At 36.6% G+C, this 15,991-nt stretch overlaps 1 protein-coding gene across 14 annotated transcripts in view; it reads left to right on the top strand.

Annotated features, from left to right (window-relative positions):
- The window catches only part of ULK4 (unc-51 like kinase 4), a 227,206-nt gene continuing 211,215 nt past the window's right edge, over window positions 1-15,991 (top strand). For 3 of the 14 annotated variants that reach the window (XM_064670861.1, XM_064670850.1, XM_064670841.1), the window contains exons 1-9: window positions 5-265; window positions 1,720-1,868; window positions 4,147-4,246; window positions 7,434-7,573; window positions 8,909-9,068; window positions 12,136-12,237; window positions 13,100-13,183; window positions 14,038-14,113; window positions 14,734-14,829. In XM_064670861.1, coding sequence (XP_064526931.1) covers window positions 1,731-1,868; window positions 4,147-4,246; window positions 7,434-7,573; window positions 8,909-9,068; window positions 12,136-12,237; window positions 13,100-13,183; window positions 14,038-14,113; window positions 14,734-14,829 — 896 coding nt within the window. In that variant the 5' untranslated portion in view covers window positions 5-265; window positions 1,720-1,730. Of the gene's footprint in view, window positions 266-412; window positions 526-1,719; window positions 1,869-4,146; window positions 4,247-7,433; window positions 7,574-8,908; window positions 9,069-12,135; window positions 12,238-13,099; window positions 13,184-14,037; window positions 14,114-14,733; window positions 14,830-15,991 lie in introns of those variants that run through there. The other 11 variants (XR_010434258.1, XR_010434260.1, XR_010434252.1 and 8 more) reach the window with 8 other exon arrangements.

Raw genomic sequence — 15,991 nt, 5'->3', positions numbered from 1 at the left:
AATCCCCGCAGTTCCCGGAGTCACCCTGCCTGCTGTGCCGGTGCCCCGCCCGCTGGGTTTATTTCGCGGCGCGCAGGGACGGGTGTCCCGCCGGGACACTGCCACCGGGGCATGGGAGACGCCGTGCCGGGGGCGGGGCTCCGCCGGTTCGGTTGATGGCGGCGGCGCGGCGATGATGCTGCCGCCGGGTCCATCCTGCGCCGCATAAGTACGGCGGTCGCTCCCTCCCTTTCCCGCCGGGTCCGGTCCATCCCTCGCCGCACAGGTACGGCTGTCGCTCCCCTTTCCCGCTTTCCTTCTTTCCCGCTTTCCCGCGCGCGGATCGCGGCCGTTACCTGGAGGGGCGCGCGCGCCCAACGGCCCCGCCCCTCACCGTCCACTCGCTCCCCTCGCCGAGCTTCGGCCCGAGGGGGGGGTCGGACCGGGGGGGGCTGGTGTCCCCCGGCTGAAGGACTCCTTGTGTCACTTTATTTGATCTCGTTGTACTTTATGACAAAACCGGTAAACGAATTCCAGCTCTCTAAAGTATGTCACGCGTGTTAGAGAAGTTGTGGATGCCCCGTCCCTGGCAGTGTTCAAGGCCAGGCTGGATGGGGTTCTGAGCAACCTGGTCTAGTGGGAGGTGTCCCTGCCCATGGGGAGGGGTTGGAACTAGATAATCTTTAAGGTCCCTTCCAACCCAAGCCATTCTGTGATCTTATCATTCCATGCTCCATTGATTTGTGTACTGAAATTGTGGTATAGCCATTACTCTTGAGATTCAGGGATGCAAGAGCAAATGCTTCTCTCTTCCCTGTTACCTCTTGCAGAGCAGCTAAAGGAGAACTTATTTGCAAGTATTGCCAGTCATGAGGTGGCAAGGAAAGCTTCCCTTTCCCGTGTGTGAAGAAAGATTATGCACAGATACCCCCAAATACCAGACAGGATTGTAGGAAAATTTATTTCCTAAGTCGATAACACTAGACTTAAAGAACATTAACCTTTTCGGCATTTCAAACACCGGGCCTGGGGAAAGACACACCCTTCTGCTCTTCTCAGAGCTCTTATCATCCCTGCCCCTGCTCCCCACTCTGGGGACCTTCAAAGATGTCTGCAAAGACTTATCTTTTTCTCATACCAGGGAGAGGAGAAAACATCTAAAACTGTCTCTGGAAGAGATGCCTCTTCCAGACAGGAAAGTCTTCCTAAGTGAAATAAGCCCTGATCTCTTTGTAATAAATCTTTCGGAAGGGTCTTACACCGTTACACCATGACCATGTGCCTTTATGTGTCATTGGTCTTGCTTTTGTCAGATAACCAGACATTTCTGTACTTGTCCTTGAGCCTGTCATGCATTGGTGTGGTTTGTTGCCTGAGTGGATGATAATGCCTTTCATATGACCAACAATGAAGATATCTTCCATCCATCTAATGTGTATGTGCTGTTCAGTCTTGTGACAAGGTGCACATGTCAGGTTTGAAGTATTCATGGAAAGAAGAAGAGCAAGGAAGGGGCTTTGGTCATCATGATCCTCAGCTTCCTTATGAGGGGAAGTGGAGAGGCAGGCACTGATCTCTTCTCTGATCTTTCTGGAAATATATAATCCCTATTTTTGAGGGAGGGAGATACTGTACATCAATGACTATTAAATTTGAATGCTTCCCCCTTCTCCTCCTTTCTATAAAGGATTATTTGTTTGTTGAGACTAATACCATGTTTTCACTCTCTTGCCTGTAAAGCATCCTAAAGTATGGAGAACTTCATTCTGTATGAGGAGATTGGAAGAGGAAATAAGACAGTTGTTTATAAAGGAAGAAGAAAGGGGACAATTAATTTTGTTGCCATTCTTTGCACTGATAAATGCAAAAGAGCTGAAATAACAAACTGGGTAAGTAATGGGGTTTTCCCTGCTAAATCTGGGAAAAGATACAGCCTACCAAAACCTTGTAGCACAGGTATTATAAAAGAAAAATACCATGTGCTTCTTTAGATGGAGTTTGTCACCATTCAGATGAGCTTCTTAAGATTTTAAATTCTTATACTTTAAATAGAGTCTTATTTTAATGTATTTATTTCTTAATCTGATTTTATTGTTTTCTAGATCACAAGCTTAAGCCCATGTTTACAGTCGTACTGCTTTTGTGATGTGTCAGAGAACTTGTAACAATAGCTACTTGCATTTAGCGGTTTGCTTTACTTTGCCATTAGTTGTGCAAATCCAGTGGCAGTAGTACCTTCCAGTAAATAATCAAGTTCTTACTTAGCAAGAAGAAATTATTTTTGATGAAAGAAGGCTGTTTAAGATAATTCAATCCTGGTCTGTAAAACCTTGGCACAATTTTAAACATCTGATACTTTCTGGAAAAGAAACTGTAACTGATACAGTTACACAGTTCAAATATTTTATTTTTCCAGTAGATAGGTTTTGTTTCTGTAAGGGGTTAACCTTGGCTGGATACCAGGTTCCCACCAAAGCCACTCTATCACTCCCTTCCTCAACTGGACAGGGGAGAGAAAATATAATGAAAGGCTTATGGGTTGAGGTAAATGTAGAGAGAGATCACTCACTAGTTACCCTCACAGGGAAAACAGACTTGGTTTTGGGACATTAATTGAATTTGTTGCCAGAGAAGGATAATGAGAAATAAACCCAAATTCTTAAAACAACTTCCCCCCACTTCTCCCTCTTCCTGGGCTCAACTTTACTCCCAATTTTCTCTCCCTCCTCCCCTGCCAGTGACACAGGAAGATGAGGATGGAGGTTACAGTCAGTTCATCGCATGCTGTCTTTGTTGCTCCTTTCTCCTAATGCTCTTCCCCTGCTCCAGCATGGGGGCCCTCCCATGGGAGACAGTCCCCCACAACCCTCTTCAATGTTGATCCCTCCCACAGGCTGCAGTTCTTCATGTACTGCTCCAACATGGGTCCCTTCCATGGCGTACAGGCCCTCAGGAACAGGCTGTTCTAGTGTGGGTCCCTGCAGGGTCACAAGTCCTGCCAGCAAATCATCTGCTACAGCGTAGGCACCTTTTTCCATGGGTCTGCAGGTCCTACCAGGAGCCTTCTCCAGCATAGGCTTCTCATGGGGTCACAGCCTTCCTCAGGCATTCACCTGCTCTGGTGTGGGGTCCTCCACAGGCTGCAGGCAGATCTCTGTTCCCCTATGGACCTCCACAGGCTGCAGGGGGACAGCTGCCTCACCATGGTCTTCACCGTGGGCTGCAGGGGAAACCCTACTCCAGCTCCTGCCCCTCCTTCTCCACTAACTTTGATGTCTGTAGTGTTATTTCTATCACATGTTCTCACTCCCCCCTCTGCTGCTGTTCTGCAGCAGTGTTTTCCCCCCTTTCTAAATGTTATCACAGCAGCACTATGGCCATCGCTGATGAGCTTGGCCTCGACCAGTGGTGGGTCTGTCTTGGAGCCAGCTGGCATTGGATTAGTCAGACATAGGGAGAGTACTGGCAGCTTCACAGAGAAGCCACCCCTGTAGCCCCCCCTTTACCAAAACCTTGCCATTCAAACCCAATACAGTTTTATATTCCCTCTCATTGTTTCAGTGATCATTTCTTCGGAACTTGTTGTTCCTAGAAGCGTTATTAGTCTTACAAAACCATCGAGGGTACCTTACATACCAGTCAAGCAAAAAAACAGGCTTCTGTAGAGATTAGGCCATGAATGGTATAATAGAAATATAGATCTCCAGGGACTCTGGAATGATTGTCCTTGCCTGATAAGATTAAGAATGATGGAAAATTTTCTTTTTTCTTCCTCTCGTTGTATTGTCTCTCATTTATATTCTTCTTGAAAAAAAAAAACCTAGGAGTGCAAGTTTGAGTCCAGTTTCTGATTTCCAGTTTGTTATTGTTTTAGTGATGCAGGAAGGTTAAATAATATTTATAATTTTGGGTTGGGGAAGTTCCTAATTTTTTTCTATAAACAGGTGAGTTGAGCAGGATCTGTGAGGACAGTTATCTTTTCTCAACATACATGTAAAGCTGAAATATTTGAATAATAATATTAGTGCACTGGAAAAGGCAAGAGAACAAGTATTTCATCTAGGGTAAAGGTGTATTGTTTCTTGCTGCCCTGCCATAAGTCCATATAAACATATATATATATTTATTCCCCCCCTCCAGTTAAGTATGTTGAAAACTTTGTTCTAGGTTCGTCTGACTCATGAAATCAGACACAAGAATATAGTGACATTTCATGAATGGTATGAAACAAGCAACCATCTCTGGCTTGTAGTGGAACTATGCACAGGTAAGATAAGCTCAAAAAGTAAAAATTTAAAAATGAGTGTTTGTAAGAGATTTCATCTGGTAGTTTCTCTACAACAAATCTTTGAAAAAAGCGTGATTATCTGATTATTAGCTTGAGAACCCTGTTTATATATAAAAATGGTTTTGCTCTTGGAAATATTTTTAGAAATCAACTGAAATAATTTCTCCTCTCCTTCACTGTATGTGTCTGTTAAATGTTAGTTGATGTGGCATAATGTTGGTTTTTAAGAGCTGAAGAGATATGGCTAATTATGGCTAATCAGGGGAACATAAAAACAAATTATGGATAGTTGGAGGGTAGTTAAGTAATAACTTGAAAAGTTTTCTAAGTACTGGCAGCTTTGGCATTCTCTTTTAAAAGACAGCAAGGAGCAAATTAAGCTATAATGTATAAATGAAAATGTTGTTCAAGTTAATTTTTAATCAAAGGACAATTTAGCAGTTAAAGTAAATTATTTAAATTTTCTTCCTATTCTGTGCAAGTATTTTGACTTCCATGTTAAAATGTTAGTTGGGGAGCTCTGAGAACCCAAAACTGCATTAAGTGATTCACCGAGTTTTGATAGGTTCTTATCAATCTATTAAAGAAATCTTTTAAAGCTTTCTCTGATTCTAATGACTGCATATTTTAAACTCCTGGTAGTATTCTTTACTCCACATGGAGAGAAAAGAAAGCCAATAGGCAAGTGATGCATGTTAAGATTTTTGGCATCTGAAGTTTGTTTAGTAGTAAAACCCCTTATTACACACAGCCTTTTTATCTATCCAGAATTCTGTTTGAAAAATTCCTGAAGAAGAGAACCTACAAGTTCTGGGAAAAAAAGTTGGGTCATTCTTTCAGTGATTAAAAGTGAAGTTAATGCCCCATAAGGAGGCTTTGATCTCTTTGCTTGTCCAACTTAGGGGCACATATTTAAGTTATTAGACAGGCAGACTTTTATTATTGAAGAATTATCAAGTGTTTTGCCTTGCAATATTGCAGTTTGCTGCAAGGAGAGTGTCTTGAAGCTAACTTATTTATACATAAAATATGACATTGATTTCTTATTAATTTTGCTGAGATTGAAAGTTGCTTTTGAAATATGTAAGATCTCTCTCCTTTGTCTCAAGCTGACAAAGTGAGTTTCTGTTATCAGACACAGAATCCTTCTGTGTTGCCAGTTCTACTTTTTTTTTTCCTTTGTGTATTTGGCCATATTATGGAATTTTTCTGTATGGAGTCCTCTAAATTACATTATAAGAAACAGTTATTAAGCATGTTTGAAAATTCTTTACTATAGCTATGTAATATGAGTGTTTTTAAAGGAATGACTGATTTACTAACCAACCTAAAAAGGCTTAGAAATAAAATAATTTTAAGATTCAGAAGTGTTGAATAATTTGAAGAATTCTGTAATGACAGACCTGTTAGTCTTTGTATTTTCTGAAACAAATAACTGATCAAAGGGAAAAAAGTACAGGAAAATCTATTATGTGATTTGGAATAAAAGATCTAGTATCCATTTCTATGAAAAAGTTTCCTAGTCCCTGTTTAATTCAGGAACTTAAATTTTTGTTTTGTTTTGTTTTTGTTTTGTTTTGTTTTGTTTTGTTTTGTTTTGTTTTGTTTTGTTTTGTTTTGTTTTGTTTTGTTTTGTTTTGTTTTGTTTTGTTTTGTTTTGTTTTGTTTTGTTTTGTTTTGTTTTGTTTTGTTTTGTTTTGTTTTGTTTTGTTTTGTTTTGTTTTGTTTTGTTTTGTTTTGTTTTGTTTTGTTTTGTTTTGTTTTGTTTTGTTTTAATCTGCATGATTTGTATAAGATATAAATAACAGGCAACCCAGAAAACCAATAGATAATTTAGGAAATGCAAACTGTAAACTGTGGTCTCAGGAGGACAGATTTGGTGCAGGATTAGTAAGGAAACAAATGAGGCTGAGAAAAGGGATTTTAGGGGAGATGTTTTGTGGAATTTAGGATAGAAAAGTGGGACGGGAAGGAAGAGAAAGACTGAGCAGTGAGCTTATGGGAAATTAGATTAGAAGTCATCCAAGTCCTATGAACACTTGGGATGGGAATGACTCAAATTAGCTGTGTCTGATGACATACCTGAGAATCCATGGAATGTGAGGAAGCAGGTGATGGAAAAGAAGAAAGATTTTTGCAAGGACACTGAAAGAAACAGGAACAATCAGTGGGGAAAAGCAAGGACTGTGAAGACCAGTGAAGGACACAGATGATAGAGGATATGTGGGAGGGTTATTTGGAAAGTTTTGTAAGTGTAATTTTATCAGAAAACAAAGGAAGGGCTGGTCAGAACTTAATGGAGGAGGACAGTAGTGATTTTGGAAGGACAGAGAAGTCACGTTAGGATAAGAAATCCATAGAGCCATGCGAGTTTTTTCTGGGCAGTTACTGCTTATTCTTGGAGGGACGTACAGGGCAGACAGCTGGGATTTGTGTGAGAAACCTGGAAAACAAAATTTTAGTCCTGGATATTTTTTTGATTCTTTTCTCTAAAACAAAAGAAAAAAAAGAAAAGCAAAAAAAAAGAAAAAGAAGGGAAAGGATTAAAATGAAAGAACTGAGGCACATGAGTCAAGAGAACTCACTGTGTAGAAACACTGTATGTGAAGAAGAAACAAAATAAGTTATCTGTTGGATGTTGTTGACCTTGGGACCTCAAACTGTAACAGTTTTACTATTTCAGTTGTCTCTGAATTCAGGAGAAAATTGTCTGCCATTATCTTTAGCTATTGTTCACAGAGGTTGATAGCCTGCTTTTGGTATTATTTATTCTTTTAACTTAGGCAGCGGGAATCTGGTTAAGGAATTTGAATAAATGCATTTGGTTTACATATAAACAAATTACATTGTGAAGTGACACAGTTCCTGAATTTCTTTTTTCCACTTCTGATTCCTTTGTAAAACAAATCAAGTAATTTTGAAGTCATGCACTCAATTTAATTTCATTCAAAATTAAGATTTTTGTCACAGTATTGAAAATAGATTTTTTTCTGTACATCTTAGATTTTACAACTAGTAGATAATATCAAGAAATATTTTAAATATCTACTAATAATGGCTTTTGACTTTTGAAATCTTTTGAAGAAGCTTATGTAATGTCCTTGGGAATTACTTGTATGACATCTTCTTTATATGCACTTACTAACTATGTGTAAACATGTTTCAGGTGGTTCTCTAGAATCTGTCATTGCTCAAGATGAACATCTACCTGAAGATGTAGTGAGAGAATTTGGTGTTGAATTGATTACTGGTTTATACCATATTCATGGGCTTGGAATTATCTTTTGTGAATTAACGCCTGGAAAGGTAAGGAAGAGTATTATCTATAGGGAACACTGCATGTTACTTTGCATGCCATCAGCATTTGTTTTATTATTTGTGTTCTACTGTTTGGAAGAAGTTTACCCCAGACTGGAGGCCAGTTGAGATTTATAATATATGTGAAGACAATCAGAGACAAGTCTATAGCTTAAATATTTTATGATCTAATTGATTCTTTCCCTATTGTATATCTGATACAATGTGATAGGTTCTTTTTGATTTGGTATACTGGTTTAATTTAATGAAGGATTTTAGTTCTCTGTCACTGGACATAGAATAAATTCATTATTATTCTATCATGCTGCAGAATATTTTGCAGTCATAGAAAATGCTAATGGGGGACTAAAGTTAATTAAACTGTCTTTGTTAATAACCTTCTATATTGTTTCCAGATGCCATGTAAATTATCATCTTATTCTTGCATAAAAATGTGAATCTTTATGTATTTTCTCATTTTGTGTATGTGTGTGTAATTTATGCAGAGGTTTGCCAAAGACCATATTTAATTCGTGTAGTCACCAGAATATGACTATAAGCAAATATTCTTGCATAACAGTAATTGTTTTTGATCTTGATCTACTAGTGATCAAGTTGCCCTTCTTCTGTGAATTCTTCCACAATTCTACTCAGTTCATGTCATTTATGGGTCCAAAAGAACTAAAAAAATATGAATAAAACATAATGGAGATGACTCTGTAGTCTTCCAAAGAAGAATGTTGCTGTAAAGTATTCCTTTGAACAGAAAGTAGAGTGCTAAAGTTAAGATTGCTTCCATGCCCCGCTCCCTGCTTCTGATTGAATGGGCTATTTCTCCAAATAAAGTTTTTGGGATTATGAAGTTTTTAGTTACAAGAATAAGTGATGGCTGCCCAGAGAAAACTCTCATCACCATTGGACTAAATCTGTGGAATTTTCTGCCAGATAAAATTAGAAAAATTCACTTTTTTTCCCTCAAAGGAAGCCATGTTTGATTTCACTCCACTTTTATTTTCTTATACAGTTTTACTCTACTTTTACTTTCTTTTCTCTAGTAACATAATTGTTTATTTAGATTTAATAATAAGTAAACGAAAGTGCGCGTTTAAACTCTTAAGGGTTCTATTGTGATACTTTTGGTTGTAAGAAAAAAGTCAGTTATTGGCACTACTTAAAAAAAAAGCTTTTCAGTGTTTTTGATTATAGTGATCATCTCTATGTACTTAAATGGTTTCAAATTGTGATTTTTTTTTAATAAATTATTTTATACTTTGTGTTGGAAATTTCAGCAATCATCAGTATAGTATATCGTACTAGTATATTGGATTTTGTTTATTCTTCTAGATTCTGCTGGAAGGGTCTGGCACTTTGAAATTCAGTAGTTTTTGCTTGGCTAAAGTGGATGGTGAAAACTTGGAAGAATTTTATGCTTTAGTTGGAAATGAAGAAGGTGAAGATGTTAGTGAAAGTACTCCACAAGGATACTTGAAAAAGAGATTTCGAGGTACAATATTTTTACTAGCCAAAATTAACCTTTACCAAAGAGACAAAATGAAAGTTGGAGAAAAACTTAGTTTGAAGTAGTTTGGAGAGAAGACCTTGAAATACAATAGTTGTTTAGCATTTTGGTGGGGGCTTTCTAAATGTCTGGAGAATCACAGAGTCACAGAATGGGCAAGGTTGGAAGAGGAACCAGAATGGGTCATCCGGTCCAGCCTTCCTTCTCAAGCAGTGTCATCCTAGAGCACATGGCAGAGGATTGCATCCGGATAGTTCTTGAATATCTCCAGTGAGGGAGACTCCCAACCTCTCTGGGCAGACTGTTCCAGTGCTCTGTCACCTGCACATAAAGAAGCTCTTTCTCATATTCAGGTGGAACTTCCTGTGCATAAGTTTCTACCTGTTGCCTCTTGTCCTATTGCTTGGGACTACTGAGAAGAGCCTGGCTCCATCCTCTTGGCTCCCCCTCTTTAGTCAGTCATCTCTCCTGTGGCTCAACAGGCCCAGCTCCCTCAGCCTTTTCTCGTAAGAGAGATGCTCTGGTCCCCCAATCATCTTTGTAGCCCTCCACTGGAATCACACCAGGAGCTCCATGTCTCTCTTGTACTGAGGAGACCAGAACTGGACACAGCACTCCATATGTGGCCTCTCTGGGGCTGAGTAGAGGGGCAGGATCATCTCCCTAAAACTGAATAATTAATTCTGTAGTGTTATCTTTTGTAAAGATTAATGTCTTTCCCTGTGTCTTTGCAATGGGAAAGCATGTTCAGTACATCTTCTGTAAACGGATTTAACTTATCCTGCATACGGGGAATTTTTTAAGTAAGCTCAAACCCAAAATTTAGCTCTTAAGTAAGATTATTCAGAGAGATCGTAACTTACAGGTGGAACAACACGTGTGAGTGAGTAGAAAGAAACTATTTACAAGTGTATGGTAATAATTCTCTATTTCATAAATACAGTTTAACTAAGAGCTGGAAAATAATATGCTTCAGTCTGTCATAAAATATATGACATATTAACAATTCCTGACTCCAAGTTTTCTTTTGGATTGAAGCTCATATGTAGGTGATTATAGATTGTATCAAACTTTCAGAATAAACTTCCAACATAGCATACCTGGAGATAATTAATTTTAAATCGGTTTTATAGCTTTACGTGAAATAACTGCATTACAGTTTATTATATAATCTTTTTGTCTTGAACATATTTTTGTTATTTTATAAACTCTTCTTGATTTTTTTCTTTGTAGGGAAAAAAAAAGAGGGAGCAAAATTTCAAGGATTAAAAAAACCTCCCAAATGCAAAAATAACAAACACTAAACTGAGTATGTGAATGAGATCTGAAGTGTTTCAATGTAACTACTTAATTGAAAATATTAATTCTTGGTTTGGATTTGCTAAGGAGGCTAAATTATTATTTGCTATTTGATGAAAACTACAGAAAATCACTAAAGCTTTGGAAGCTCAAAGTTCAAACTGGAAATGGCTTGCCTTACTAAGGAAATTGTATTTCTGGTATTTAATTGATATAAGACAGTGTATTAAAATAAATAAAAAAGGATTCAAAGGAAGTAGCAGAAAGAATCACATATTTACTATCTTTTGTGCTCTAGTTATAAAGCAGTAATTGGAGAGTGAAGAAATAAGTGATAAAGAAAAATGATTTAGAATTAATCCTGTTTTGTCTCAGAAAAATTTGAGCTATGGAATTATTTATAAACTTTTAAAAAGCCTTTGCTGCAGATGCTCTCTGTAAGGTCTGGGACTAAATTCCATTAAGTTCATATTAAATATATACACAAGAACAACACAGAACTATTGCTTCTTTCATTGGAGAGTGCACTGCTGTGCTTTCGTTGTCCTTTTTGATGCAAATGGTACAAGTGATTTGTAGTTTGAGGTCAACTGTTTGGCTACCTTTAAGAATGATAATTTCATTTCAAAGTATGAGGAAGTTAATGTGCTTCAGTTTCGATAGGCAGATCCATGCAAATGCAGTAGACTGCAAATACTATGTTATTTTTTCATTGAATAAGAAAAAATTCAGAAACTTGTTTTTAGTCTTCTGAATCATTTCTTAGTCCTTATCTTGGAGCATCTCGCAGACCTCTATTTCCAAGATAGTGATGTGGCATATCAGTTACTGTTATTGGAAACAATGGAATAATTCTTAATATTTTATAAGAGCAGAGAAAGCTCTCTAAATACTTTGCTATCTCCTTCTGAAAGTCCACACTGGGAATAGTAAGACCAAGACCAGAACTTTATTCAAGAAGAAATACAAATCTCATCTCTTCTCTGTTGCTTTTTGGAACAGCTGTTTTGATATGTATGGTAATGACCTTTTGTCACTTAAAAAAATAAAACCCAAGAACAAAAAAGTCTAAAATAAACTTTTTAAAGGACTATGGAATGGACACTTCTACTGAACATGTGTAGTTTTTTAAGAGATTTTTGAGAACTGTAGAAATAAGAACTGTATATTCTTTTTTCTGTATCAAGACAAAAGGGGGGTTTGTGAATAAGATGTTATCATTTGTGATGTTTTCAAAGTGTTTCAGTGTGAAAATAGCTATAACTATTTAGATCAGTGATCTGGTTGGCTACCTGCCTTGTTTTTTGTAACAAAACTTTCTGAGTTCATGAAGGTTTATGTCTTTGGATGGCTTTAAAAAAAATCCCAAACCTGATGTAACATAATGATTTCTGTTGCTTATATGAGAATGATATTGGTTTACTATTCTGCTCAATTTGCTTGGTCCTGGAAGCTGTTAAAGCATATCAAAACATTCTTTGCATTAATCACTGTGTTTGAGAAGTGTAGCACAAGACAGCTTGGTTAATAGAAGTGAAATGAACAACAAAATAGCATCTATAATCTTACATAATCCAATTAAAGTTTAGGAAAGAAGTTCCTTTGAAACTACTTACATTTGGTATTTCAGTTTTCTTATACTAAGTGAAGATAACCCCTAACTCACTGAAGTCTGGAGACAAAGTTTAAAGTGTTGAACAGGATAAATGCTGAATGAATAATCTAAGTGCATTATACATACTGTATTTTGTAGGCTCTCCATTGTACACAGCTCCAGAAGCAATAAAGGGGGATGACTTCAGCAAAGCCAGTGATCTGTGGTCCTTGGGATGTTTGCTTTATGAAATGTTCTCAGGTTGTAAGTTTGTGTATCTACTTATTATCTGTTATAATGGAAACATAGGTCATGATCCCAGAGTAAATTCTTGTTAACTTTCTAGGGAAGTTAAGACACAGAAAAACTTCAGACAGGTTTTAAAGATTTCTTGAAGAATATACTAACTGTGCTTAAAAGACAAAAAAAGTATCTTTATAAAATAATCAAGTAGAGTAGTACTGTTAAGTTGTCCTGTTGACTGTGATCTAAATACAACAAGACTAACCAACATGTATGGTTTAAATACTATGGTTTAAAATTATAGCAGCCCTTGAATTCTGACAGTGTAATGTTTTTAATCTCCTCAGTATTGAACTCTGAGTGCATTATTTCAAGCTTTGAAAGAGAAAACTGTTTCACTATTCTAAAACTAGAGTAATTTGGTTTTCTGCAGATAAAGTGTCCAGTTGGTGCAGCTGAAAGGAAAGCTTCATCACAAAGAGAATTACGCTGCAACCTTCTTAAATCTTAAACAATATACTGATCTGTTGGATCAACACAGTAACACAGATATTGAGACTTCTGCCTAGACCTCTTCCTATTATATCCTTGCTGATTCATGCAGGGCTATCATGGTGATCTCCATCAAGCCATCTTTGGTGCCTCTTCTATCCGTGGTTTCTTGTGCTGTTCATGATACAAGAATTTAATGCAAGGTTTTGAATATAAATTGAGAAGAGAACTTGATAAATAGCACTCAGGCTTGAAGGTGTTTATTTCTTTGGATGTTTTCTTAGGAAAACTCGTGGTATGTCATGAGCTCATGCTATATCATTGCCATCACCTGACAGCCATTTTGAAGTTTGCCTAATCTGTGAAATACACTTCTGTTTGTTTGTAGGAAAACCACCATTCTTCTCAGAAAGCTTTTCTGAATTAATTGAAAAGATTTTATGTGAAGATCCATTGCCACCTAGACCAGAGGGTGAGGTTCTGTTATTTTGTAATGAATCAAATCAGAGTAATAATTACAAAGCTAGGTTGTTTGCACTATTTCTTCTGAGGCTGATTGCAGTAATCAGTTAGTTGTCTGAAGTGAATGTTAGCAATGCCTTCCTTTCATAAGAACTTTTTCCCTGTTAATGATGAATTCTTGTTTCCCCTTTAATAGACAGACATAATTTACTTTTAATTGTTAACACTAAATATACCTAGTGGTATGGAAGTTTTGATCTTGGTCGTTCTGGGCATCAGACCCTTAAATATTAGTGGCTCTTTTCAGTCATAGTAAAGTACTTGAAAATGGTAACCTGCAGAATTAAAACTGTTGTTATTTCTTTCAATTCTAGGAGAGATTTTTTTTTTTCAGAGTGGGTGAAGTGCCTTTCTCAGTTCTGCACTCTCAGAAGTAGAGTCTTTTCTCAGTAAAATAAGAATTTTGGAAACTCTTTTGTATAGTGGGGTTCAACAATGGTCCTCTGAAAATTATTGCTGGAGGAAACTTAATTTCAGTTTAAGCAGATTTTAACTCCACTTTATTTCTTTCTAATGGCTATATGATAATTGGAGGGTGCTTTTTTTTTTATGTTACAATTTTAACTAGTTTGACAACTGAAAATTGGTGGGTTTGTTTGTTTTGGTTTTGGTTTGGTTTGGTTTTTTTGAGGATCCTTTGAAATACAAAGCGTGTATAGTTAAGATTCTTTATACATTTAGTTTTTTTCAGATGAGATTGCTATTAAGAACATTTTTAGCATGATCTGTAGATAATTGTTTGGTCTACATTGGGCGACAGTTCTGCTGCCCGTTGCTGATCTTCACAAGTGCTTCTGTTTACAGGTTCTGCTTTTCACAAACCTTCTGCTGAGTTCATCAGTTTGCTTGATGGGTTGCTTCAAAAGGATCCTCAGAAAAGGTAAGATTCTAATCCATGACAGTTGTTTATGTAGTTACCTCTGGAGAAGATAATTACTATGATACTATATGTATAGTATTTTGTAGATGACAAAGAATGCAAAAAAAAAAATGTAATCCCTCATATAGAACAACGAACTGTGCTTTTTGTTATATGAATATATACAAAATTAATGTTTTCATTAAGTGTGTCTTTATATTTTTATAGCTGGTGCTAAATAGATAAGTGTAGCAGAATGATAGGCAATTTAGAATTGGATGGCTTTGCTTTTCCAGAGCAGTGGGCACAATTATTTTATCAGACTTTGATTTATAGGTGATACAGCTACATTGTTAAATAATTTGATGTACTTTACAGAGTAGCTCAGATAATTTACATGTGGGATTGACTATGCAGTTTCCTTCATTTTTATCCTCATACCTCTGTTGTGTGAATTATCTATTCTGACTCGAGGTAAAAAGTTCGTCCTGAAAGAAAACTTATTTGTTGTCCAAATAAAAGCAAACAACAGGATTAATTGCTCTGTGGTGTCACTGGGCTAAAAACCTAGTCTGGTATGTTTCTGTGGAGCTGTTGTACTTTGCCACTGTTTTTTCAGTTTGTTTGTTGCTTTTCAAAAGGCTGAATTGGACAGACCTGTTGCAGCATCCGTTCTGGAAAGGATCCCTTCTCCATTGTGGTACTGAGTCTGCAGAAAATCAAGGCACAAGCTCAAGGTACCAAATCTTTCAGAAAGACTTCTTTTGTAATAAATATAAGCAAAGATAAAAAAAAATACTTTATTATGTTTGTCTGTAAATTTTATCATTTTTGAAATTTTGCTTAGAATTTTCATGTATTATTGACCAGCGTTTTACACTATTCAGTGGGCAGTTTTGGATGTTTAGGAGTTGTATTGTCCTATTAGTGTATTACACTGTCCATTCACTTCAACAGACTCTTTCCTTCTGGCTACAGAATATGTTAAAATATGCTTCTGAACTAACTGCTGTCAATTTTATTTATTTGTTTATATATGACATAACATTGTTGCATGAATTTGACTTGCAATTTTTGTTTTGAAAGCTTTTGTAGAATGGGTCAGTTTTATTTCTAGTGAGTTTTTCATTTATTTTTGTGCATTAGGCTTAGAGCATCACAAAGCCTATCAGTACAGCATCTTAGAGCTGTCGTTGAGCTTTATAATCTTGCAAATGCAGCTGACCCATATTCTTTGCTTATGACATAAAGCATTAATCTAATAGTTGGGATTTTTTTCTAAATTTGTAATACTCTACACTGCTATATATATGCAGAAATACACAAACCTTTTGTGCAAATGGTTTCTGTGTATTAAAAAATTAGGCTTCTTCAGAACTCCTGTTACCTTGCTGGTTTTTTTTGTTTTTAATTTTGAATTAGGATATTTAGCGTTGACTTTTAAGTTACGTTGTTCTAAATATTTGAAAGGTATGTTCTACTCTAGTGAACAGTTCACGTTCTAGTCTAGTGAACTAATGTTAAAGTAGTTTTCTTTTAGAATGTTGAATGTTTTTGTGTTATGTCTACTTTAAAATTTTCTCTCATGTTGTTTAATACCTGTTTCTGATACCAGTGCTGCAGTGTTTTTGTAATTATCGTTTATTCTACTTTGAGATGCAGCTCTTTGTCTTTTAATTTTATTACTGCTTTCCCCTGCAAGACATAGAAGAAATTAATATTTACAGTTTATACCACAAAGTAAGAATTTATTCATGGTTTTAGCAAGACCTCCATCTCAGTGCTCACTTTTGAAGAATTTTCAGAGAATCAGAAGAATCTTAATCTCCTATGAAATATTGGGCTATTTGACCTTACTCTTGAGGGTTTTCTAATGCCTCTGACGTATCTGCTGATAAA

The sequence above is a fragment of the Pseudopipra pipra genome, chromosome 1, assembly GCF_036250125.1.
Source record: "Pseudopipra pipra isolate bDixPip1 chromosome 1, bDixPip1.hap1, whole genome shotgun sequence".
In the NCBI taxonomy this organism is placed as follows: Eukaryota; Metazoa; Chordata; class Aves; order Passeriformes; family Pipridae; genus Pseudopipra; species Pseudopipra pipra.
Note: the sequence above shows the minus strand (reverse complement) of the source record. Positions and strands in the feature narration are given on the sequence as shown.